This window comes from Chelonoidis abingdonii, chromosome 13, assembly GCF_003597395.2.
Source record: "Chelonoidis abingdonii isolate Lonesome George chromosome 13, CheloAbing_2.0, whole genome shotgun sequence".
Lineage (NCBI taxonomy): Eukaryota > Metazoa > Chordata > Testudines > Testudinidae > Chelonoidis > Chelonoidis abingdonii.
In genome coordinates this window covers 1,602,676-1,629,018 of record NC_133781.1, presented here as the reverse complement: position 1 = coordinate 1,629,018, position 26,343 = coordinate 1,602,676, and the positions used below count along the sequence as shown (strand labels likewise).

The following is a 26,343-nucleotide window of genomic DNA, read 5'->3' as shown; positions in this document are numbered from 1 at the left end:
TGAGGTAGGGTTGTTGGGGGTCAGGCCTGGGCTGGGGGCAAATGACAGGCTAGGAGAGGATTGGGGAATGGGATGTGGCTGATGAGGGGAAGGACAGTGGTAGTAGGGGAGCCTGGGGGATTGGGGACCTGGCTGGCTGGTCAGCAGAGCAGACTGGATGGGTGGGGTGGGTTTGTTGGGCCTTTGATTCCTCCCTCGAGAGGAATAATTTTGTATTTGTTGCCTTTTTTTTTTTTAACAAGTTGCCAACCAAAAATCCAGAGAAATAATCAACCTGGCAGAGAGGAGCCCAATGGGAAACGTACAGACAGGTAAACGGAGGCTGAGAGAGGGGCTGGGACCTGCCCAAAAGCCATAGAAGGGTCAATGGCCCAGCCATGAATGGAACTCAAGAGTCCTGACTCTCAGGTCCTTCTGCTCTAACCACTAACTGCCACTTTCCTCCCACAACTGAGGATAGAACCCAGGAGTCCTGACTTCCAGCCTTCCCTATTCTAAGCAGTAAACCCCTCTCCTCTTCCACAGCTGGGAATAGACCCAAGGAGTCCTGACTCCCAACCCCTCTTCAACTCATTTAACCCCGACCCGCTCCACCTGCCCAGTGCACCTGCTAGGAAACAGGGGAAGCCCCACACCCCAACCCCATTTCTCTGGGTGGAGGGGACTGCAGACAGAAGGGGTGGGGAAGGGCCCCCACTTGCTCTACTCAAGGGCCCCAGAAACCCCTACTCCACCTTTGACCCCAGGTAGGGTGACCAGATGTCCCGATTTTATAGGGACAGTCCCGATATTTGAGGCTTTTTCTTACATAGAAGCCTATTACCCCCACCCCCATCCTGATATTTCACAGTTGCTCTCGGTTACCCTAGACCCCAGGAGTCCTGATTCCCAGCCTCCTGCTGCTCTAACCACTAGACATCACTCCCCGCCCAGAGCAGGAGAGAGAACCCAGGAGTCCTGATTCCCAGCCCTCCCTGTTCTAACCACTAAAGCTCACTCCCCGCCCAGAGCCGGGGAGAGAACCCAGGCGTCCTGCCTGTCGCCAGCCACTAGACAGCGCTGTGCTATCTGTCGCTGCAGGCCGCAGACAAGCTTTCCCCTCTCCTCGGCTTCCTGCCTGGCGAGGGGGATCCGCTCCCGGCTCGCCTCCGTTGGCTGCGGTGCAGAGCCAGCCCTGCCCGGCGCGCCCCGGCCCCGGGGCAGAGGAGCAGGCGGGGCCCCTGCAGCCCGCTGGGTGTTTGCACGCGCAGCCATGGAGGGCGCGGCCGGGCCGGCCCGCAGCCTGCAGGACGAGCTGACCTGCCCCGTGTGCCTGGAGTACCTGCGGGAGCCGGTCATGGTCTCGGACTGCGGCCACAACTTCTGCCGCGCCTGCGTCACCAAGTGCTGGGAGGAATCGGAGCGCAGCCTGTGCTGCCCCCAGTGCCGGGAGCCGGTGCCCCAGCGCCTCTTCCGGCCCAACCGGCAGCTGGCCAACATCGTGGAGATCGTCAAGCGCTTCGGGGCGCAGGCGCCGGCCGGGCCCGGGGTGTGCGAGCGCCACGGGGAAGCCCTGAAGCTCTTCTGCCAGGAGGACCAGAAGCCCGTCTGCCTGGTTTGCCACCTGTCCTGGGACCATCGAGCCCACCGGGTGGTGCCCATAGAGGAGGCCGCGCGGGGCTGTAAGGTAGGAGAAGGCGCTGTTGCGCCGGTGCTGGAACTAGGGGTGTGTCCGTATCCCCGGCTTGAAGCGGTGTCCATCCTATACAGCCCGGGTTCTCAGCCGTTTCCTTTCCGAGGTCCCCTCCAACATGCTATAAAAACCCCTTGGTCTACCTGTGTCCCAGCAACTCTTTTTCTGCATATAAAGGCTAGGGTAGGCGTTAGGGGGTAGCAAGCAGGGCGGTTGCTGGAGGCCCCTTGCCACGGGGAGGGCCCCACAAAGCTGGGTTGCTCAGGCTTCAGCATCAGCCCCTGGTGGCGGGGCTCAGGGCCCTGGGCTTCGTCGTTCTTTCCTGGCCCCAGGGAATCTAATGCCAGCCCTGCTTGGTGGACCCCCTGAAAACTGCTGTGGCCCCCCAGGGGTCCCGGACCCCTGGTTGGGAATTGCTGGCGCACTGGGTTTACAGTTTGGTTCAGTGGCTCTCAGCACTTCCCACTATACAAGTTGTTCCAGCTCCGCTGAGCTGGTGTGTTTCTAGGGTTGCTAACCCTCCGGCATGGTCCTGGAGTCTCCAGGAATTAAAGGTGAATCTTTCATTCAAGATTCTGGCATGCAATGAAACCTCCAGGAATATTTCCAGGAATACATCCCAGCAAAATTGGCAGCCCTATAGGGGCAAAGTTGTGGGGTGTGGCTTTGCTTGGGAGAAGTGCCTTGTGGGTGGCTTGCACATGCCAGGGTGAGTTTTATCTTCTGCAAGGTAATCCTGTATTAAGGAGAAATCTAAATCGGGTGTTAAGGAAGCACGTCAGTCCTGTCTCTGGCTGAAGGAAAAAGGCTGTTCTGATTATTTTCCTTCCTTCCTCAGCTTTCTTTGGATCTCCTGATCTTGGAGTCGTGGGTAGTTCTCTGAGAACATCCACTAAAATGTGCAGCGACAGTCAAAAAAGCTAACAGAATGTTGGGAATCATTAAGAAAGGGATAGATGATAAAACAGCAGATATTCTATTGCCTCTTTATAAATCCATGGCACGCCCGCATCTTGAATACTGCATGCAGATGTGGTCGCCACATCTCAAAAAAATTATATTGGAATTGGAAAAGGTAAAGAGAAGGGCAACAAAAATGATTAGGGGTATGGACAGCTTCCATAGGAGGAGAGATTAATCAGATTGGGACTTTTGAGCTTGGAAAAGAGACAACTATGGGTGCATATGATAGAGGTCTTAAAATCGTGCGTGGAGAAAGTAAAGGAGGAAGTGTTATTTACTCCTTCTCATAACACAAGAACTAGGGGTCACCAAATGAAATTAATAGGCAGCAGGTTTAAAACAAACAAAAGGAAGTATTTCTTCACACAACGCACAAACTGTGGAACCCTTTCCCAAGACTACAGAAGGGTTAAAAAAGAAGCTAGATAACGATTGATGGGACCTATCCTCCATGAACTTATTAGCCAGGATGGGCATGGACGGTGTCCCTAGCCTCTGTTTGTCAGAAGCTGGGAATGGGCGACAGGGGATGGATCACTTGATGATTATCTGTTCTGTTCATTCCCTCCAGGGCACCTGGCATTGGCCACTGTCGGAAGACAGGATACTGGGCTAGATGGACATTTGATCTGACCCAGTCTGGCCATTCTTATGTTCCTGTATGTACTAACCTGGTGCTGTCATTTTAATTGCGATTTGTAAATCAAGACTGAATGCTTCTTCTCAAAAGAGTTGCTCTACCTCAGCCAAGAAGCCCTGGGCTTGACGTAGCAATTCTCTGGCACGTGTTTATGCCAGCGGCCAGTTTGGATCATCAGAAAGGTTCTTTCTGGCCTTAGAAAACTTGTGACTTAACATTATTCATATTTTAACTGCCGTGCCGCCCCCCGTCCTTGCAGTGCAGACAGTGGCATAAAACAAACACAATCAAATTTGTTGCAGGCCTTTGTAACTGAGACAGGTTCCTAATGCAGGGTGAGACCTAAATGCTAGCCCCAGAGCCTGGATTTGAAGCAGATATTTATGAGAATTTGAGGGGATCTCTGGAGCTGGGGATTTAAGGTGGGGAGGGGAAGGTTAGAGAAAAGATTTAGAAAACCTGACCTGAGAGGAAAGGTTAAAAATCTGGACGTGTTGTCTTGGGAAAAGAAGAGTGGGGGGAAAACCTAATAAGTGTTCAGTTCTGTTAAAGGCTGTTATAAAGACGGCAGTGATCATTTGTTCTCCATGTCCACAGAAGGCAGGACAAGAAGCAGTGGGCTTAATCTGCAGCAAGGGAGACTTCAGTTAGATATTAGGAAAAACTTTTTAATTCAGGGTAGTTAAACTCTGGAATAAGCTTCCCAAAGGAAGTTTTGAAATCCCTCCCCTCCCCCCTTGGACAGCACCTGTCAGGGATGGTCTAGATTTACTTGGTCCTGCCTTAGCGCATGGGTGGGGGCTGGGGGGGGTGTGACATGAATTCTTGAGGTCCTTGCCAGCCCTACATTGCTATGATTCTCTGTCTAGTGGTTTGAGGGAAGGGGGGCAATGTTTGGGTCCAGTTGCTGGAGGAGCGGAGCCAGATGTAGGGGTGTTCTGAGCTGGGGGGATCGGGTTGAGCGTCGTGTTGGAATGACTTTGGCTATGTCAGTAAGGGCTGGGAGATTTTGGGGCAGTGTTTTTGCTGCTGTGTCTGCGGATGTTCAGAGCTGGGGTTTTAAGGGATGCGTGGATTTGGACTAGGTTTTTAAGGTAGTTTGGAGGAGCTGGGACTTGGTTGTTTGGGGCAGGATAGATTTTCTTGGTATGCCATGATGGAATTTTTGTCCGGGAGGCAAAAGGAAGAGGGCTCCTCTACTTCCAATTGTGCCTGGGTTTTTTTGTCCATCTTCCTCCTCATTGAAGCTCCATTTGTCCTATTGCTGCTCCCTCTCCTCACATCTGCATGGTTGAGCATGAAGTGTAGCTAAGAAACACAGTCCCAGGGAGGGCTAAATCTTCCCCTCAGACATGCGAGTGAGCAGTCCCAATGGCTCCTAGTATGTGTTTTCGGCAGAATTTGTACCTGGATTTGTTGGTCTATATAAAGGATAAAGAATAACAAGGTTGATATTTTAACAACGTTCTATAAATCAGTGAGATGCCCTCACCTGGGACACTGTATTCAGTTCTGGTCAAGGATAAAGCAGTAACAGAAGGGGTTTACAGATGGGCAAAGAGCATGATCTGGGCTCCGGAGAGACTTATGAATGGGCAGGGACTGGCAGCGCTGAGACTGCTCAGTTTAGAGAGGAGATAAACAAGAGGGGGAGATGATATAGGTGTCAGAAAGAGTGAATGGAGTAGAGAAGGGAGATTGGGAGACAGGGTGTATAGAGTTTCCCCAATACAGAACAAGGGGACATTCAATGAAATTGACAGGTAGCCAGTTGTAAAATTGATCAAAGGAACTCACATTACATGCAGTTAGCCAGTGGAACTCATTGCCACAAGATATAATTGAGCAGAAGTCAATACAGGACTGGATATTTATATGAATACTTATTGCCGTAGATTGTTCTTTATTTGTACCACCCTTTGTTTTGAGTTATAATAGTAAGGATTAAAAGTGCAAGGCCCAAATTTTCAAGTCCAAGAGTGATTAGGAATTGCCTCTCCTTTGCCAACAGGGGACACCCTGGAATGGCATGATTTTTTCAGAGGACAAGCACTCAGTCTTCCTGAAAATCAGGGCCCTTTAATCTTCTCAAACTGAGCACCCCCCAAAAAAGTTGACTCCCAGGATGACTAGTCACTCCTCAAATTATGGATCCAAGACCAGTGGAAGGGACATATACACTCAAGCTTCAGTGTTCCTTCCGAAGTCTCTTTGAGCTAGAATAATGTTTCCCTGGGAGAAGATTAGCCCATAATTCCCTGCTGCAGGGTTTATCGCACCTTCTTGTGAAGAAGCTGGTGTTGGAGCCTGAAGATAGGCTCCTGGTCTGTCCCAGACTGGCAATTCCAGGGTTCCTAAGTCTGGGAACTTTGTGGTGAAACCCTCCCAACACAGATCCTTCTTGCTTCTTCCAGGAGGCACCGCAAGAGCATCTGGCAGGTCTGAGAAAAGACAGAGAAGAAGCCAAAGCCAATGAGGAGAAGAGAAGTGAGGAGCTGCTGGTATGTGCCCAGAGCCGTCCCCCACCCCAGGTTTGCCTGGGATCCGAGTGCTCTGAGTGACGAAGCAAATGCAGAGCCTGTTTCTCTGTAGCCCCTGAGGGTGATGGTGGGGAGAGAGAACATGGGCGGGCTGGCTGGCTGGCTAGAGAGTTTGGACAAGTGCAGGTGGACAAGGTTTTGAGAAAAATCCCTGCTGTTAGCAAAGGTGGAGATGCCCTTGCGTATGCTGCTGGCATTGTGTGCTTGTGGGGCTTGGAGCTGGGTTGTGCCTTGATGTCTCTAAGAACAGCCTATCTGCAGAGCTCAGCAGCCATATTGTTCTCGGGACTGCTGGAAGCCATCACAGAGGAGGCACGCATGCCCTGCTACCCCTCTCATAGCCTCTTCGCTTTGGTTCCTTCTCGGTGCCCTTTCCCCCTCCCTATCCTCACCTGGATGAGGAATTGGTCATCTGGCCAGACTCCAGGTCACCTCCCTCTCCAAGGCTGGGCTTCTGGGGAAAGGTGAGGGCTTCTGGTCTCTCCTGAACTCTGCTCACTCCACAATCTCCAAATGAAATTCCCTTTGCAGTGGATGGAGCATATCTTCATAGTAGGATCATCCCTCTCTCTTGTCACCTATTGTGGTCAGCGGTAAAATGTTGATCAAGGATGACTTTTAGCTTGTCATCAGCAGGCTCCAGAGTTAACACTGTTTCAATACATAGTGACAGTTCATGTCCCTGAGAGAGATTGTTTCAGCTGTTTGCAGACGCAAGTAACCCTTACTGTATCATTCACATTTTCAGTTATTTCTTTGCCACTGTCAGGACAAAAAAAAATAGAAACTGAACCTCAGATTTTGGGGCACAAGATGCAGAGACCAGGGAAAAGTAACAGGTCACTGAGCTACTGCTAAAGGGCTTGATCCTACCCTGAGGATCCTGCTCTGACCTTTCTCTTTAAAGAGTCCCCTCATATGCTGAGAGGCTTCTTATGATTTTCCATCTGTTACCGAGCTACCTTCTCTGTAATTGCAGAAACAGACAGAAGCTGAGAGACAGAAGATCCTCTCTGAGTGTAAGGAGCTGCGTGGGTTCCTGGAGGAGAAGGAGCAGTTCCTGCTGTCCCGGCTGGAAGCGCTCGATGGAGACATTGCTCAGAGAAGGGATGAGAGTGTCTCTAAACTCTCAGAAGAAATTTCCCACATTGATAAACTGATTACTGAGAAGGGAAGAGAGACGGAGCAGCAGCCGATGAGCCAGTCCCCGCAGGTGAGACATATCGTAGGGTTACTATCATTATCTTCCATCTCGCTGATTAGAGGGAGGCAGAAAATGAGGCATGGAACAAAGCAAGTTGATTGCAGCGCTGGGACTAAAATCCAGGAGTTCTGACTCCTAGATACCCCATCTATAGACCCAGCTCCTCTTCCAGAGTTCGGAATAGAACGCTCGACTGGGATGTGTCTGTTCTGATCCATTCCCTGTTGGAGTCCAGGATTCAGAGTTCACAACATAATTGACAGATACATTATCTAGGTGCTACCGGGAGCCAGTCAAACCCTCCCGCCCCCTCCCCCTTTAAATTTGTATTTTTTTAAATCATCTCATTTTCACAGTAAGGAATATTTAAAAAAAAAAAATGCATTTGTTTAGGTCCATTTTGTTCCATGGCCGGATTTTGAACTTAAAGGCTTCAAAAGCTGTTTGTTACAAAAAAGGAAACAGTTGAGATTTCTTGCATTAAAAACATCTATGAAGTTTCAAAGTTGGGTACTTAAAAATAAAAAAAATCATGGGGTAAATTTCAGCCAGCGCTCATGTTAATAGCTCAATGGGACAAATTGTGCTCTCGAGTGGGACTGGTTGGTGTAAATCTTCGGAGTCAATCTAGCTTGACACTGGTGTGAATCAAATCTGAATGCGGCCCATGTTCACACAGGTCTGGTCTGCACCTAAAAAATAGATCAACCTAGCTACATTGCTCAGGGCTGTGAAAAACTTCGCACCCTATGTGATGTAGTTAGTCAACCCAATCCCCACTATAGATGCAGCTGGGTGGATGGACGAATTCTCCTATCAATTTAGCTACCATCTCGCAGGGAGGTGGATCACCTGCAGCGACAGGAGGACGCTTTCCGTTGATGTAGGAAGTGTCTATGCTACAGTGCTTTTGCTGCAGTGCCAGAGCTGGGCTGCTGTAGTGTAAACGTGCCCATTGAACACCTTCCTCTGTCATCTGGAATCCCTCTGCAAACATAGATAAGTTTAGCTTCAAAGCTAGAAGGGCAGTACCAGTCTTGCTCTACAGATAGGGAAACTGAGGCAGGAAAGGACTGACTTTCCCAACAAGCCAGTGGCAGGACAAAGAGTTGGAGCCAGGAGTCCAGCACTGTAAGGCCCCCCTCCTCCCCCTACCCCAACCTCATCCTTCCACACCACTTGAGCTCCCTGTTTAGCAGGATGGGGAGACTTGGGGGGATGGGGTTCTCGCTACCAAGGCAGAAAATCTTTTCTTGTAAAGTGTATGAGAAGATGCTTTCCCCCATGGCCACTTCACAGCTGACCATTCCTGAGGCTGCTGAGAGCAAACATCCCAGCTGGAAGGTGAAAGTAGCAGTTGCTTTCTGAGCGGGAGCCTGTGTGTCAGACTCCAGTGCTCCCCTGCAGGACCAAGAGGCCTTCTCAGTCCGGGACACATTCACTGACTTCCTCTTCTTTCTCCTCCTCCGTAGGGTGGTGGCGGCAGCAGGATCGGGTAAGTCCTGGGCTCCATCTCCCTCCCCTTGACGCTCAGCTCGGCTTGGAAACGGCACTGAATATGCAGCCATGGAGTGTGACACGCTGGTGTGTGATCATGTATCCCGCTAGCAGCTGCCATAGCAAGGACAGGAGGGGCTAGCTGCTACGTGACAGCCAGTGGGATTACTCCTTTAGCTTCTGTGGTAGAGGCTTTGTCTTTTGGTGTTAGAGAGCCCAGGTTCTATCCCAGCTGGAGACCTGCGCTGTCTATGGGCCTAGTGTTTTATGTGAGATACACCCACTGTGGGTCTCCGTCTCCTTTCTTTCCACATAACCCTGGGATTAGTGCCCCTTGTTACTAAAGTAGCCCAGTGCGAGAGAACTGGGGCTAGTGGGAATCCAGAGAGCTCCCAAATGGGTCTCCATTCCTGCCCCCCCCCAAGTCCTGTTCCAGTCTATTCGGAGCATGGGGTTGTAGTCACATGACTCACAACAACCAGAATTGTCTTGCAAAGCTCGGATCCAAACTGGTCTGAGAGCTCCCAAGTTTTCTGGGGCCAGGCCTAGAGCCTGTTTCTAACCCTTCCTCCTCCTCTCTCTCCAGCAGCGAGAACTGGACGTTTCAGAAGCCGGAGCCTGCATTTGCGGAGCTGGAAAAAAGACTCAGGAGTTTCTCTCAGAAAAGCGCTGTCCTGAAGGAAGTCCTGCTGGAGTTCAAAGGTGACTGGAAGCATCTGTGTCTTCGCTGCTCATAGCTGCTGTAATATTAGGGAGGGCTGTTACGTCAGTAGCTTACCTGGTCTCTCAGTGCCTAACTTGCATCGGTCAGTCTTACCTGTGGCTGTGCCAGTGGCCTCTGTCTTGCCACCCTGTAATTTTAAAAGCCACTGTCCGGCTAAAGCAGCAGCAACCCCATGGTTAAGGTTGCAGCATGTGGTCCTCAAAATCACTTCATGTCTCCTCCAACGACCCCCCTCACCACCACATATATGCTCTGTCACACGTGCTGCTCTTTCTCTGAGGGCTTGTTTTATAGCAAGAGTTGGAAGGACTGGCTGTATAGCATGTCTCTCATTCCTTGCAGTGGAAGCCCCTGCTCTGAGCTGTGTTGTGAGGACCTGGTGACAGTGTGTCTTGCAAGGGATAGGATAGGATACTTTCCCCTTCACTGGGCATTTCCTAGCTCTGAGTGGTGTCTATAATGAAGTTTAGATCAGTGGTTATCAACCCATGGCTCATGGATGGCTTATGGCCCAATCGGCACACAATTGTGGTCCACGGGACAGCCTCAGGGCCATACAGGTAGTATATATATTGTGTGGATGTAGCCAACGTAACACATAGGACTTGTCTTAAATCGGCACCACTGTGATTGATGCAGCAGTGTTGATCTAGTGGATCCGGTGGAGATGCAGTAAGTCGATGGCCGAGCGCTCTCCCGTCAACTTCAGTGCTCCACCTCCCCAAGAGGCGGAAGCTATGTTGATGAGAGAGCGTCTCCTGTCCACATAACACAGGGCTGTAAGTCGATCTAAGCTATGTTGACTTAAGTTACGTAACTTGCGTAACTTAGATCGACTTACCTTGCTCGTGTAGACTAGGCCAAGAGAGCCGCATATGCAGCCCACAATGATAAACCAGTTGAGAACCACTGCCTTAGACACGGGATATTATTATATTAAGGCGTTGTGCTCAAATGGATACTCCTTCATCTTCCAGTGTAATGGAGAAGCTCATTTCCCATTCCCTACCCCCAGTTCAGTGGCAGAAGGAAAGCTTTCGTGGATTTTGTTTCACTTTTTCAACCTGCTCTAGATGGTCATCCCCAGGAAAACCAGGGCTCAATTCTCTCTCCTTTCATTCCCCTAGAAAACCTGCGCTTCGAGCTGGAGAACGACACAGGTAAGCCTCCGCCTCCCTCCGCTGACTTCTTCCAGTGTCCCAGGAACTGACATTAACCCTGCTGCCGTGGCAGTAACAGTGCGGGCGTAGGCCTGGCGCCTCGCCCCCTGGTGTGATGGCTGAAGGGAATTCAGCCCAAATCTCCCTTCAGTGTTTTGTTTCCATTTTGGATAAGGAAGCAAAATGCTGACGGCTGCGAAATCGGATGAGACAAATACTTGTTGCGTTTCCTCAGCAGAGCCCCTGCTTTCTAGTGCGCTCTCCCGAATTCCCGTTTTCTCAAAGGCAAACGCAGTTTGGAAGCTGTAAGAGCATGCAGTGTCTCTGGGCCCAGAGACCTCCCCTTTTCCCTGAAGCTTCCTACATCTCTCAGGCCATTGTCCAGCGGCACAGATAGTGCCATAGCTTAAAAGAGGGAAGCTCTGGTGGCATAAGGGGCTGTCCCCAGGGATGAGCTCTGCTGTTAAATCCTGTCTCCCTCTCTCCAGCTGATATAACTCTAGACCTGGACACCGCAAACCCCTATCTGGTGCTGTCTGAGGATAAGCGCAGCGTGAGGCTGAGGAGTGCCCCGCAGGACGTGCCGGCCAGCCCCAAGAGATTTGATTACTCCTTCTCTGTCCTGGGGGCCGAGGGCTTCACCTCAGGGAGGCACTACTGGGAGGTAGAAGTGGGGGACGGGGACAGCTGGGCCGTGGGGGCTGCCAGGGAGTCGGTGAGGAGGAAGGAGAAGATCGACTTCACACCCGAGGAGGGGATCTGGGCGGTGGGGCTGAATTGGAAGGGCAAGAACTGGGACCAATACCAGGCTTTCACCTCCCCTGAGACTCCCTTGTCCCTCTGTGAGAGGCCCAGGAAGATCGGGGTCTACCTGGACTACGAAGGGGGGTGGGTGGCGTTCTACAACGCTGATAACATGGCCCCCATCTTCACCTTCACGGCCGCCTTCTCAGAGAAAATCTTCCCTTTCTTCTGGCTCTTCTACGTGGGCTCCTCCCTCACACTTTGCAACTGACACGCCTGGCCTGGTTTGCTCCTTAAGGGGACCTGCAAAGGGTGAGGGTCCTGCCCCTCTGTTCTTTGTTGTTGTTGGGTTTGGGGTTTTTTTGTTTTTTTTTTTTTTGCTGCTTTCTGAAGTATAAAGAGAGCCTGAAAGCGTGAAATGATCTTCCCCCCCCAAACTTTTATCTTCTCGTTACACTAGAAATTCAGAGCTTGTCTACCCTGGAAAACACTCTGGCCCGCTGGGAATCTCAGCTTAGATGCTGAGGAGCACAAGTTGTATTACCTTTCAGTGAGACTTGTGCTCCTAAGTGATTTTTAGGTGGTTTTTGAACACCCCCCAGTCTGTCCTGGAAGACTATAGCTCACTGGAGACCTGGCAGCCATACCAAAGAACCTGCTTGAGATGAAGTGAATTATTTTATTCAGGCAGGTTAATTTTTTTTAAGCACCCCATGAACTCAGTTGCCCACACACCCTTGGGAGAAAAGCTCTCTTTGTTAATGATTCATCACTCCCACCTGCTCATTTGAGCACCTAATCCACATCTCTGAGACCTCCAGTGAGTCTGCCAGAGAAGACCAGACTCGATTGTCCTGATAGCTCAGTGGTAAATCAAGCTGCATAGGGGAAGAAGGCATAATCAGCTGGGCCTTTTTTTTTTCGCACTTTGCAGGTCACCTTTTGCAAATGTAGCTGCTCCAATTCCCTCTCTTTTTCCTCCCCAGCCTTAGCAATAGGACGCTTTATCTCATAACACAATGTTATCACTTCTCCTGGCCACTAGCATGTAATGGAGTAAAACCTGCTTCCCACTTCTGTTGCTTTCCAGATGTTGTCAAATACCTAGTGAGCGTTATAGAGTTGCCCTTGACGTTGGTGTTTTGGGGTCATATTGAGGCTGCCAGAAGCCCAGGGCCCTCAGTTTCACTCAGGCTTGTTGGGCATGAGCTGTAGCTGACCTAAGGGCTTGGGTCTGCGATTATCTGCTGATCCACTGGTGAATGGAGCCAGCTTGTCTAGAAGCCACGTTCTGGAGTTGCATGTGAGATAAGCAAGGATAGTTGAACCCAGAGGGTTCCCATTGAGCTCAGTGGGGTTGGATGATGGTTTTGAGTTACGCTAGCACAACGCAAGTTACAGCAGTTTGGAGTGACTCCAGTGTCAATTGAGAGCAGACTCCAGGAGTCAGTCTAGATCTGATTCCAGCCCTAAACCCCATTGATTTCAAGAGTTGCCCTGGTTTAACACAGATTCAGCACTGTAAAGTTAACCAGAGAGGTTTTCCATCTGCTTGTATCTAACTCCAGCCTAGCATTCACACTAGCCTCTGTAACCCCGTCAGTGCTGTGTGTCTCTGAACTGTCGCTCTGTTTCACAGGAAAATAAAAGTCACTGCAAATAGAAAAAACTCCTGTGGTGTTGAGTATTTCGCTGCTGCCTGCCTGCAATACAGCCTTATGCAGGCAACTAAGCTGCCCCAAACAGGAGCCTCCCTCATCCACTGCAGCAGGTGAGGACAGCAGGGGTGCGCTGAGTGTGATGGCTAATCCATTTATGTGGTTAATGCCAGCACTAATGGATATTCACAGTGCTTGGGCTGAGGACTGCTACGTCCCTTTGGAGGGACTGCAGCTCTGTCCTGCTGTAACCTGGGCTGAGCTGCTTTCGTGACTGGTTTAAGGGCACTGAGGGTGCTAGAACCCAGCTTTCCCCATCTGGTGCCTTCCTGAGTGCATAACACGATAGATCCTCTGGCCACCCGTCTCAATGCCAGGTAAGTGGAGTAAGTGTCCACGCCTGGCCGAGGCCTTGTCTGCGATGGGACGTAGCTGCGCTGATGTACACTCCTAGCACTGATGAGGTTCGGCATAGCATTGCTTGTGCCCACCTTAGACTCAGACAGAAGGTGCACGGGCAAGTGCTGGCACTGGTGTGACCACTAGCAGGGCAGCGGCCATGGGGGGCAGACAAGGCTGCAGCAAAGGGAGCATCTAGCTTCCTCTTCTCAATACTGTCGGGCATAAACTGAGCCACATGACTGAGTGGGGAGCAAGCGAGTGCCTGGGGGTGCCATATAATAGTGGGCACCAGTGTTCCTTCTAATTTTTCCCACGCATGCGTGGAATGAATTTATGTGCAGCGGGTTGGGCCAAGGGGTTCAGAGTGTGGGAGGGGACTCAGGACTGGAGTGTGGGGAGATGAGAGGTTTGAGGTGCAGGCTGCCCCAGGGCTACAGCAGGGAGAGAGGAATCTCCCCAGCTCTCTCTCCCTGCAGCAGCACATGAGCTGTGGGGGGAAGAGGCACCTCTCCCCTGGCTGTGGCAGGCCCGGGCTGGGGGAGAAGCATCTCTCTGCTCTGCGGCACTTAAGAAGCTGCTGTGTGGCCATGCAGCTTAGAGGGAACTTAGCTAGGCACTCCTGCAGGGAGCAGACACGGACCATCCTGCTCTGAGCGTGTGCCCTTAGGAGGGAGATCTGGTTGGCCTGTAAGAGCTGTGAGGCTGGCACATGCTCAGTGCAGACAGAATCTTACCAGCATTTAGCTGCAAAACTCTTCAAGTCCCTTCTACTGAGCATGTGCGAGCTGTTTGGCAGCTTATAGCTGTGGCAGGTTCGGGTGGATTTTTTTTATAGGGGTGGCAAAAAGCTGGGTCCAGACATGAGGGTGACCCACCACCACCAAATTTCAAGTCCCTGCTCCACAGCCTGCAGGTATTACACCATCTCGGTGAAACTTTTACCTGGCTCAAAAATGAGGAAGCCCCTGGAGTTGAAACTGTCAAAAATAAATCAAGCCCCTCAAGCTGAGGCCGCCCCCCACCATGCGTGCTGACAGGCTGCACGGTTAGCATGGCAAAGTTAAACCATAGAGACAAGGGCTTCCTGGACCAAACTAGTAGCATGGGTACTGCTGGTACACACTTTCTGGCAGGAATTTTATTTGATGCACGGTGGGGCGTTGATGGTACTCTAATACAAACAGTAGTGGCCTTCCGGGCACAAGGCGGCTTGCTGACAGTCCCCTCCCCAGTGGCAGCTCAGTGGGCAGCTGTGCCAATCAAGGCTTCGCCTGGAAGTTGCTAGGCCAGGCAGAGCCAAAGCATCACTGTCAGGTCAGGACTGGCTGCTGCTGGCTCCTGACCGGTAAGCCGGATGCTGGCTGGCGCTCACCCCATCCAAACTGCGGCAAGGCCGAGGTAGAAATCGTCCCCGCCATGGCTTTTCTGATGGGCAGCCAGGTGCGCCCTCTCCTGGAAGCCTTTCCCACACAGGGGGCACTTGTAGGGCTGCTGGCCTGCGTGGATGCTCTGGTGGTTCCTGAGGTCCGAGCTGCGGCCAAAGCCAATGCCGCACTGGGGGCAGTGGAAGGGCCGGTCACCGGTGTGACTCCGCCGGTGGAGGATGAGGTCAGGGTGCTGGGCAAAGCCCTTCCCGCAGTCGGCGCAGTGGTAAGGGGCATCCCCGAGGTGGCTGCCCTGGTGGGCCAGGAGGTGGGAGCGCTGGCTGAAGCTTTCCCCGCACTTGAAGCAGGTGTGCCGTTTCTCCTCCATGTGGCTGTACCGGTGCATTTCCAGCTGGCTGGGCCACTTGAAGCCCTGGCCGCAGTCAGGGCACTTGTAGCGATCGTCTTGCAGGTGGGTGCGTTGGTGGTTGACCAGGACAGAGCGCTTGCGGAAGCGCCGCCCGCACTTGGGGCACTGGTGGGGCCACTCCCCCATGTGGCTCTTGCGGTGGGCGGCCAAGTCGCAGCGGCGCAGGAACCCTTCCCCGCAGTCAGGGCAGGGGAAGGGGATCTCCCCGGTGTGGGAGCGCCGGTGGACGGACAGGTCGCAGCGCCGCAGAAAGCCCCGCCAGCAGTCAGGGCAGGGGAAGGGTTTCTCCAGGGCGTGCAGCCGCTGGTGGCGCAGGAGGTGAGCACTGTCAACGAAGATCTTCCCGCACTCGGGGCACGGCCGCTGCTGCTGCTGCTCCGGCTGGAGGCTCAGCAGGACCTGGACATATCTGTGGCCCATGCTGCCTCCCCCGGGGGAAGTGGGCTGGGCTCCCTCCTGCCCTTCCAACCCACCCCAGCTCGCACATACGTCTTCCTGCTCACAACCCCCTTCGCGTTTCATTGATGATGTCAGGTGTGGCTCCCCCTGCGTCGGCATCCAGGAAGCGTTCCCTTCGGATTTCACGGACAGCGTCCTGCGCGGCTCCACTTGCTGGGGACCCTGGTCCTGAGCATTTTCACAGGCTGGACCCTCACCTGCTGGGACAGAGAGAGAATTCAGACAGGAAACCTCAGAGAAGGGAATGTGTAGGGGGGAAAACAAACCACAGTAACAGCTGGGGAGATGGAAAAAAGAATAAAGATCCTGCCCAAACTTTTCCCCAGAGGACAGAGAGGAGGGGACCAATTCTGCCTCCACCCCATCTGAAGATTTAAGGGCAAAGGAAGCTACTGCCGGCTGTCAGGAAGGGGTGGGCACAGAGGCGCTGACTTTCTAATTGGTGGGGGAGCAGGGTGCACCATGCCAGGCCTCACCCCCTTCCCTGAGCCCGCCCCATCCTCGCTCCTCCCCCCCGGTGCCTCCGGCCTGCCCTGACCAGCTGAGGGGAGGAGCTGATTGGCAGGGCCTGCAAGTGGGTGCTGAGCACCCACGGAGTTCAGCGCCTATGTATGGGCACTCAGGCGAAGGACGCTACTGCCAGGTGTCAGTCAGGAATGGGTGGGAAGCCATGCTGAGGGTTGCCATGACAGCTGAGGATAACCCTGCTCTGGGAGAGAGGAGGTAGAACCTGGCTGGGGGGCGCTCAGCAGGCCAGCTGATTCCTTTCCCTGCTGATGGTGTGCGTCAGTAGAGGGGGTTCCTCACCTGCACAGGTGCCCCGCAGGCTCGTCTTCTCCTCAGAGCCATGCAGATCGGGGAGCCATGGCTCGCCCTCCCCTTTCAACGGGGAAATCACATCAGGCTTGGAAACCGGAAATCCTGCGCAAGGGAAAGAGAGTGAGTGAGATGACGGGAATTCATGGAATATTTCTTACAAAGAGCGTTCCATGATTTTTAACCCCAGTTCATTTTAAAGCAGTAAAATCCCAGGGCCAGCTCCCCAACTGCTCAAAATCTCTGCACATTCTGCTACAGGTGGAAACCTCTCTGCTGGAAACACAGAGAGCCAGACACTCATCAGCAAAACAGTTCCTGTAGCGTATGGAAACCAACTTCATGTCCTAGAAAGTCCATCTTGGATCGACTTCTTACTGACGGAGAGGGGCCCGGCGATAGAGAGTCACTGGGACCAGTGGGATTCAGCGCAGTAAGGGATGGGAAGGAGTTGGGGATATCATCCAATGCACCAGTTCAAGGGTCTTATGGGTCAGCAAAGCACATTTTGTGGAATGAAGCCATCAATGAGCTTGTGAAATCAGGAACCAAATCCACACAATCCCTTCCCCAAAGAACAGAAACGAGGAGTCCCATCCTGCCTTCACACCCATCTGAACACTCAAGGACAAGGGAGGACAGTGGGGTGCGAGCTACTGTCAGGGTGGGTTGGAAGCCTGGAGTGACATCTGCCATGAGGGTCTGACTCCTACTGGGGACAATCGTGACCTGTGTGGGATGAGGCAGAACTGGGGGAGCACACGAGGCATTTGGAGGATTCCCAGCTGTTCCTTTCATTGGCTAGTGCGGTGTGTTAGTTTCATTAATTCCTCACCTATGCAGGCACTGCTCAGGCTCCCCCTTTCCTCGGAGCCCTGGGGATCTGAGACCCACGGCTCTTCCCCTTGCTCCAGCCGGGAGATCACGTCGGGTTTGGGAATGAGAAATCCTGCTGAGAGGGGAAGAACATGGTGGGATGGGGGTGAATGAATGGTTTGTGGAATGTTTGTTACAAAGTAAGTTCCATGACATAGCATGGCCCTCCCCTACGCTGTGGGGATGTGGCATCAGAAGATGGACATGGGAGACCCTTCGGAAGAGCCGGACATGAGAAGATGCTCCGTCTGCACACAGCAGGTGACCCAGGCACAGCACTAATATCAAACCACTTAGGCCAGCTTCCGAGCTGTAGCGGGGAATGAAACTTTCAACACAAGCCTTCTCTTCAGAAAATGAGATTTGGTTGAAAATTATTTCATTTGCAAAACAGTTTAGCTTTCAATTCCATTTTTAGAAAGTATTTTGAATTGGTAAGTCTTTTTTGGGAGGAAGAACAGAAATAAAAAAACATCTTTAGTTTAGAAATTGTGTGGAATTGCCATCTTCTGCCAGAGTTCTACTTTCTCCCACCTGTCCTTTTCCACCCAAACAATGGGGGCGGTAAGTTAAAGAGTGAAAGAAATTAATAGTGAAGCGTCACTCTGAAGGGTTAAGCACTGAACGTGATATTTGTGGAGAGAAAGCTTGTAATACCCAAGGGAACAAGGAATCCCTTACCCAACAAGGTCACACTCTCGTAATTCTCCTGCATGACGTCCCTGTAGAGGGCTCTCTGACCGGGGTCCAGCACAGCCCACTCCTCCTCCGTGAAATACACAGCCACCTCCTCGAAGGTCACCGCCCCCTGAAACAACCACAGTCCCCACTCAGGACCCGTTCCCCAGCCACAATCCCACCTGCCCCAGACTGTTCTAGTTTCCTGTGTACTTTCAGTAAGGCTTATAATACCCATAATCTGCAGGTTGCAATCTCGTCCCTACTGTTCCCAAGTGCTGCTCAATGGCTCACGCACTGCTAGGTCTAACATCTCCCCATGCATCGTTTGGGCCTCTGGCTGTTTCCTCTGCTCATAGGCACTGAATTTTATTTTTCCCAGTGAGTGCTCCGCCCAAGGCCCCTCACTCTGCTTCTTCCTGCCCCCTCCCACAACTGCCCCACCTGCTTTTTGCTTGCTCCTCTCAGTTCCTTTCCCGCAGCTGCTGGCTCCTCTCCATCCTCCCCTAAGCCCAGGGCCCTGCTAAACAGCTGATCAGCAGCCAACCCCCGCCCGCCCAACAGCTGTGGCTGGTGGGTGCTGAGAACCCCCAGTTCTTTTCCATGGGTGCTTAAGCGCTGGAGCACCCACAGAGTTGGCGTCTATGCCTCTGCTACCTAATGCACCTTCAGTGTCCCAGGATGAGGGTCACTCGTTCGTATGTGAAACTGAGGTGCTTCTCACTGCATTCACAGGGACCAACCCAGCAAATCTAAGGAAGCTCCTTAGCTGGAATTCCTCCAGTGCAGGCTCCAACGGTGCGAGATGGAGCCCTCCTGCTCTTTATTCTCACCCAGCCCAATGAAACCTGAACCTTCAGCATCTGGCTCAGTCCACAAGGTTAATTTCTCTCTTTGGTTCCTTCCATTCCCTAGGGGACTGTGTCACCCTGTCGTGCTGTTTTATGCATGTTTTGCTAGTTTATTTTTAAGAATCTTGCCACCCCCTCTTCCCACAAGCTCTGCCTGAAATATAACAATGAACAGCCACGTTCTTTGCTTTACAGCAATGACTCCCAACCTTTCCAGATGACTGTACCCCTTTCAGGAGTCTGATTTGTCCTGCGTATCCCCAAGTTTCGCCTCACTTAAAAACAACTTGCTTACAAAATCAGACACAAAAATACAAAAGCGTCACAGCCACTATTATGGATAAATTGCTGACACTCTCATTTTTACCATCTAATTATAAAATAAATCAATTACAATATTTATATTCCACTTACATTTCGGTGTATAGTTTATACTGCTCTGTACACAAGTCATTGTCGATATGAAATCTTAGTTTGTACTGACTTTGCTAGTGCTCTTTATGTAGCCTGTTGTAAAACTAGGCAAATACCTAGATGAGTTGATGTACTGCTTGGAGAACCTTTGTGTATCCTCAGGGGTACACGTACTTCTGGTTGAGAACCACTGCTTTACAGTAGCTTGAGACTCGAGTGGTGGAGTTCAGATCTAGATCTGAAGAACTGAACTTGCCCAAAGGGAAACAGATTTAGAAAACCCAGCATGTTTCTTTTTAAAGACAACTGGTTCAGTTAGTATTATACAGAAGGTTTGAAGAGGGTATGTCTATTTGGTGAAAAAAAAAAATCAAAAGAAATGGAAATGTTTCATTTTCTGTGACATTTTCCTTTTTAACCTTTTTCTGGGGGGTTGGGTTTTTTTTAAAAAAAAATTGTTTCCTTTCTGTGGAAAAATCCCCACTTTTCTGTCAGTTTTAAAAGCTCCTTCCCCCACTGGAAAAAAGATTAAGGTAATAAAAAGGCAGGGGGTGTGGGGGGAGAAGGCTTCTCAATGAAACTAAACCAAAATTTTCTTAAACAAACAAAAAAAGGACCAAAATGAAAAAAATATTCACAAATGTTTCTGTCAAAAAAAGGCATTTCACACTGGAAAATGACCCAACACCCTGACACAAAATCTTCCACCAGCTTTCGCCAGGTTATTTGCTCATTTCACACTGCAACAAAACTGGAAATAAGGGACAAATTGAAGTGTGAGGGCAATAAACCATCACTTGAAACCCTTTAAACCTGGCATGGGCCACTGGACTAGATGGACCTTTGGTCTGACCCAGAGAGGCCGCTCCTGTGTTCCAGAGCAGATGTCACTTTGTAAAAGATGGACTCTAGCTGAACCACAAGCTGCTGGGTTCTATGAAGTCCTCCTGGGGTGGGATTCTCTAGTCTGGGTTATGCAGGGGATAAGACTAGAGGATGATCCTAATGGTTCCTTCTGGCCTTAAAATACAGGAGTCTATCTTTGGCGTGCTGCTCATGCCAATGTTTTACCAGCAAGCACCTTCACTCTGTGCTCCATACTGCCCCTGACTCCGGGGAGGCACTGCCTGTGAAACTTTATTATGCTAGCCGCCATCACCTCCCCATTACGCTGTTCTATGCAGCTGTTGCCTCATCTTAAGACTTTGAGTATTTTGGGGCAGGCGCTGTCTCTTGGTTCTAGGTTTTCACCCTATTCAGCGCAATATGGCAGGAGTCCCTAGGGATATCAGCAATTCACAAAGTAAACAATAACTATACCACTGCTGCTGACAACGTGCATGCACTTGCCACAACCCCTCACAAAGGGCACACAGTGAGACTTACTGGACTAGGATATTGCTGGCCCAGCCCAGGTCTCAGATGGGATGTTTCCATACGAAGACCCTTCCTCTCATCTGTGGGACCTTGTTCAACAACGATGGGTGGGAGAGGGGGCCAGGAGGGAGAGGTGGGGCCCTGTATGGCCTCGCCTTTTCCCCTAAGGCCCCATCTCCCAGCCAGGCCAGCAGCTGGAGATCAGTCGGGGAGCCCTGACAGCTCAGGGGAGCTGCGGACCCTCCACCTACCCGGGATGGGGGAAGCTCAAGAGCAGGCCCTGGCCCATGTCCCCGCCCAGGGCAGGTGCAGGGCCCACAGTTGCCCACAGCTGCACACATGGCTCTTAGCCCAACCCAGTTCCGGTCAGGGCCTTAGAGCCGCAGCCTGGCCATGGTAAGAGATGTGCGGGCAGTCGTGAGGGGCCGCAGACCCTCCACCTGCCCTGGGCTCCAGCTGCCAGCCTGGCTGCGGAGCAGGGCCTCGGGGGGAAAAAGAAGGGCAGGGGTGGGGCCCATGGCAAAAAGTGGATGGGCGATGGCTCCTCGGTTCCCCCTATTCCAGCACCCCTGCCCCACAGCATCATATCCGGGGGGGGGGCATAGAGGGGATGACATTTTATCCTTTGATTTCCCATCAGATCTGTCTCTCCCATCATCCCTTCTCAGCCTCATGTCTGGCTCTGCTCCCTCACAATTTCCCCACCTCGCGCTGTATCAGCTACCTGAGCAGGCTGGGTCGACTCCCCTTGCCCCAGGCAGGCTTCAGCCAGCGCAGCCGCCTCCTCGCTGCTGCGGGGCTTCCTCGCCGTCACCCAGGCCCGCACATCTGCCCGCAGCACCCCCAGGAATTGCTCCCGCACGACGACGTCCACAATCTGCTCCTTGGTGCGCTCCCCGGGCCGTAGCCAGAGCCGAGCAGCCTGGCTGAGCCGGGCTAGCATCTCCCGGGGAGCTTCTCCGGGCTGGGCAGCGCCTGACCGGAACTGCAACCGATGGGCTTCCTCGCTGGCCTGCTCTGAAACGGCTGCTCTGCCCTCGGCACGGTCCCTGGTGGAACCTGTCCCCATGGAATCGCAGGTCTCAGATGCCTCCCGGGGGAACGAAGGAACCTCGTCCCCATGAGGCAAGTCACGGGACGGCACCGTTTGCTCAAGGCCAGCAATGTTTACCCCTTCCCAAGACCAGGGTGGTGTCTGCGCCGTCCTCAATGGAGAATCTTCCCCCTCCGAGCATCCCAGCCAGGACTGGGATGGCGTCCACGGGGACAAGGGCCAGCCAGGGCTCTGCTCCTCAGCCTCGCTCTCCTCTCTCTTGGGATGCTGGACTGGGATCTCACAATGTCCTTCCCCCAGGGCACGGGGTTCGCCCCACATCCCAGCCATGGCGATCGCCCATTGCGCCTGGTCCTGCTGGGAAAACGCTGGGGTTGAAAAACTTGGACCAGCTCCACACCAAGTCTGTCACTGCAGCCGAGCTGATGGGGCTGTCGCCTTATCCAGTCTAGGGAGGTGGGGCAGGGAGCATGGTAGCCTCCATAGCAAGACTCATAAGCATAGCTGACCCATGGAAAAAAAAATAGTGGGTGCTCAGCATCCACCAGCTTTTTGGAGGCTGAGGGAGGGGCTTGGGCAAGGGCAGAGAGCAGCAGGCCCGGGCCTTGAGGAGTGGGCAGTGTGTGTGTGTGTGTGGGGCTCTTGGGTAGGGCAGAGCCCGGGAGGAGCACTCACTGGGAAAAATAAAAGCACCTATTCTTGGTCGGGGGGGGGGGGGGGGGGGAATCTCATGGCACCCAGGCTAGTTTCACTCCATGGGCTCCTATAAACCAGGTCCAGATCTGCAAGTCCCGCCACAGGTCTTGTCCCCTGCTGCCGCTCACCCCATCTTCTTCACCCCCCTGCGTTTTCTGCCATCGCCCTCCGTATATTCCAGAAACCCTGACTGAGTGTGTTCCACAGCAGCCTTCTCAAACCAGAGAGATCTCTGCAGCCTGAGGGCAAGAAGGGAGTTTCAAAAAGGCCTTAGGCACCAATTTCACGCCCCGTTCCCTTCTGACTCCTTCCCTCAGACGATGGCACCTAGACAGGGAGTCAATACACGGCCGGCTGGCCAGACCCAGCCTCCAATGCTTTTGAAGGGACCAACATCTTTTTTATGTGATTGATTGTTAGTGTTTGCTATTTTAGTTCTATTGTTCTTCTCTGGAGTTGACCTTGATTGAAGAATTTGGACCCGGACAAAAATAACCCTGACTCTGTACCTCATTTTTTTTACGATAGACCCGCCTCTCCTCAGGAATTCAGCGCATTTCTACCCACAGTCTGACCCAAACCCCAGAGAAGGAGCAGAACCAAAGGAGCCGCTCGGGGGGATCACCCGACACTGGTCCCCAGGGCAGCGCATTCCCACAGCAGCGCGGGCACCAGGCAGAGATGGAGGCAGGAACTGGCTTCTACTCCTGCTACGCCGGCTCCGCTCTGTCCGTCGCCAGAGGCAATAAGCGTATAGGGAAGCTAATTCTCCCCGGGTGTATGCAGGGAATGGGTCTGGGCAGGGCTGGGAGTCGGGACCATACCCTCCCCACTGATTCGCTCCTGCTTGCCCCTGTCTCCCTCCCGCCCCCTCCCCTTAGGGCTGGGAGATCCGTCCCTGGCCCGGCCCGGGCGTTTCGCCTCACCCGGGAGGGGCCTGGGCTCTTCGGTTTCCCTGCAGGCGCTCAGGAGCAGAGCCGGAGTGGGGGTCAGGCGAAGGCCAGCGGCAGCAGCTTTGGGACTCGCAGATTCCACCCCCCCGGAGCAGAGCTCGGACGAGGGGGGCCGGTGGTGCAGAGTCACTTTCCTGCCCGGCCCCGGCCCTTCCCCCGGGTCTCGCCCCTCACCTGCAGGCTCCGGCTCAGGGGCTGGGGCGGGCAGAGCGGGTTAGCGCAGGTCGCTCCGCTCACAATGGAGCTGGCAGCGGCTGCATCTGACCCAGGAAGCTCAACCCCCGCTCTGCTGAGCAGAGAGAGCAGAGCCCTAGGAGCTTCCCCTCCCTGAGCAATACCCAGAGCCCTCTGGTGGGGAAAAGCGAAGGAAACCTCCCCCCTGCTCACCCCAGCAATGCGGACAGAAACCTCCCGGGGGCGGGGGGGCGGATCCGGCCCGAGACTCCTTTTCTCTTCCCCGAAAAGAGAAAGAAACTTCCAAAGCAAAGGAACCAGAATCAGAGCCCAAGCCAGCGTGTCTGAGACCTTTTCCTAGCGCTCTGTGCTCAGAAAACATTCACCAGCAAACCTGCACTGAAGGCCTGGATTTACTCCAGATCAACTTCCGTATGAATGCCACCATTTTCCCCAGTAGGCACCCAGACACTATGGTGATGGACATCCTATGAGACCCCTATGGAAAAATAAATGAAAAAACACTATTGCAAGATTAAGCAACAGTGAACTACAGCCACTTTACTTCTGGGGGAAAGTAGCCTACACAGGGGCTTAATGTATTACTTTATGTGAATATATTGCCTTTCACATCTTTAGTCAATTCACAATACAGCTTGTCTACACAGGGAAATCAATTTGGATTAAAGCAGGGTATGAATTTAAAGTCCAATAACTAGACCTGATCAATTCTCTGCGTCAATGTTCATATTCCAGAATAAAAGTGTTTTATTCCAAATTACTGTAACCCACTTGTGAGGCCGGAAAGCCACCTTCATTAATACTTCCGCTGTATACTTGTGGATTTAGCTATTTAAGTGGATTAAACTAATTTGGAATGAAGCACTCTTATCCCAGAATCAGAACATCCACACAGGAAGTTAAATTGGGAATAGTTATTCCAGAATAACTCATGTAGACAAGCTCTTAGGGTATGTCTACACTACAAAATTAGGTCGATGTTATAGAAGTCGATTTTTAGAAATCAATTTTATACAGTCAATTGCATAGGTCCCTACTAAGTGCATTAAGTCATCAGAGTGCATCCTCACTACCGTGGCTAGCATCAACTTACAGAGTGGTGCACTGTGGGTAGCTATCCCACAGTTCCTGCAGTCTCCGCTGTCCATTGGAATTCTGGGTTGAGCTCTCAATGCCTGGTGGGGCAAAAACATTGTCACAGGTGGTTTTGGGTACATGTCATCAGTCTCCCCTCCCTCCGTGAAAGCAATGGCAGACAATCATTTCACACCTTTTTTCCGTGCAGACGTTATACCACAGCAAGCGTGCAGCCTGCTCAGCCCACCGACACCGCCGCTGTTATGTCCTGGGTGCTGCTGGCAGCAGACAGTGCAGTAGGTCTGCTAACCATCATCATACACCGCTTCCGCTGCAACTCTGCTCTGCTGCTATTGCCTCGATAGCAAATTTTTCCATGTTGTCCGTCATGGCTCCCAGGTACATGTGTTCTTCCTCAGGAAATGTGTGCGGTGCTGTCACCCCCCACTGCTTCTGCTGCAACTCTGCTCTCCTGGTGCCATGAATCCACCTTACAGGTTCTCTCATCATTCTGTATAAATATCTATTCTCGTGGCATCCGTCGTCATCCACCGATTCTGCTGCAACTCTGCTTTCCTGCTTTCCTTCAGACGCCATACTATGGCAAGCATAGAGCCCGCTCAGCTCACCGCTGCAGTTGTGAGCATTGTAAACACCTTGTGCATTATCCTGCAGTGTATACAGCACTAGAATCTGCAAAAGCAGGCAGGGAGGCGATGACAGTGCGATAATGATAGTGATGACGACATGGACACAGATTTCTCTCAAAGCACGGGCCCTGGCAATTTGGACATCATGGTAGTAGTGGGGCAGGTTCATGCAGTGGAAGCTGATTCTGGGCCCAGAAAACACGCACAGACTGGTGGGATCATATAGTGTTGCAGGTCTGGGATGATTCCCAGTGGCTGTGCACGCATAAGAGCACTTTCATGGAACTTTGTGACTTGCTTTCCTCTGCCCTGAAGCACAAGAATACCAAGGTGACAGCAGACCTCACAGTTGAGAAACAAATGGCAATAGCCCTCTGGAAGCTTGCAACACCATACAGCTATCAGTCAGTCAGGAATCAATTTGGAGTGGGTAAATCTACTGTGAGGGCTGCTGTGATCCAAGTAGCCAATGCAATCACTGAGCTGCTGCTGCTATCAAGGATAATGACTCTGGGAAATGTGCAGGCCATAGTGGATGACTTTGCTGCAATGGGATTCCATAACTGTGGTGGGGCATTAGGTGGAAGCCATCCATTGTTATTGCTGCCACACTACAGTTCAAAACTTATTGAATGCCAGCCTTCTGTTTCTTGGGCAATCCTCTGGGGTGGAGTGGCTGGGTGCCTGTAGCCTTCCCTGCCACATTCTTGGGCATCTGGGTGAGGAGGATATGGAACTTGGGGAGGGCAGGTAGTTATACAGGGGCTGCAGCAGCAGTCTATGCTCCTGCTGCCTTTCCTGCAGCTCCACCAGATGCCTGAGCATGTCTGTTTGCTCCCCTATTAGCCTCAGCATTGCATCCTGCTTCCTCTCAGCATGCTCCTCCCTCTTCTCATTGTGTTCATTTAACGCTTTCCTGGACTCTGCCATTGTTTGCCTCCATTCATTCTGCTGAGCTCTTTCAGTGCGGGAGGACTGCACGAGCTCTGAGAACATGCATCCGACAAAGTGGGTATTCACTCACGAAAGCTCATGCTCCAATACGTCTGTTGGTCTTGTGACAAAGTTCCTCCTCTACCTTGGTGGGTCCTGCGCTTCTTGGCAGATTTGCTCACCTCAGTGATCTTCCCCACAGTCTGAGTAGTCCAGCTCCTCCTGTGTCTGATCAGGGATTGGGAAAGGTTTGGGGGTCAACCCGGGCCCCGCCCTCATACTCGGATTCCAAGCCATGGGACTGTGGATTGCAGCT

At 52.3% G+C, this 26,343-nt stretch overlaps 2 protein-coding genes across 6 annotated transcripts in view; one reads left to right on the top strand and one right to left on the bottom strand.

Annotated features, from left to right (window-relative positions):
* Positions 1 to 1,104: 1,104 nt before the first annotated feature.
* On the top strand, positions 1,105 to 11,581 carry LOC116819423 (E3 ubiquitin-protein ligase TRIM7-like). Of its 2 annotated transcripts, none has more exons than XM_032771127.2 (7): positions 1,105 to 1,666; positions 5,690 to 5,776; positions 6,795 to 7,028; positions 8,492 to 8,514; positions 9,103 to 9,218; positions 10,368 to 10,400; positions 10,889 to 11,581. In XM_032771127.2, the coding sequence occupies exons 1-7, from the start codon at positions 1,253 to 1,255 to the stop codon at positions 11,413 to 11,415; spliced, it is 1,434 nt and encodes a 477-aa protein (XP_032627018.1). In that variant the 5' UTR covers positions 1,105 to 1,252; the 3' UTR covers positions 11,416 to 11,581. The 2 variants fall into 2 exon arrangements, with proteins under 2 accessions (XP_032627018.1, XP_032627019.1); XM_032771128.2 differs by having other exon boundaries at positions 1,175 to 1,666; positions 9,106 to 9,218.
* A 2,746-nt stretch (positions 11,582 to 14,327) lies between these two features.
* The window catches only part of LOC116819424 (uncharacterized), a 51,251-nt gene continuing 39,235 nt past the window's right edge, over positions 14,328 to 26,343 (bottom strand). Inside the window, exons 3-7 of one of the 4 annotated variants that reach the window (XM_075071969.1) lie at positions 21,194 to 21,880; positions 17,831 to 17,957; positions 17,109 to 17,225; positions 16,265 to 16,378; positions 14,328 to 15,657 (exon numbers count right to left, since the gene is read on the bottom strand). In XM_075071969.1, coding sequence (XP_074928070.1) covers positions 14,573 to 15,657; positions 16,265 to 16,378; positions 17,109 to 17,225; positions 17,831 to 17,957; positions 21,194 to 21,880 — 2,130 coding nt within the window. In that variant the 3' untranslated portion in view covers positions 14,328 to 14,572. The remainder of the gene's footprint in view (positions 15,658 to 16,264; positions 16,379 to 17,108; positions 17,226 to 17,830; positions 17,958 to 21,193; positions 21,881 to 26,343) is intronic. The other 3 variants (XM_075071971.1, XM_075071970.1, XM_075071973.1) reach the window with 3 other exon arrangements.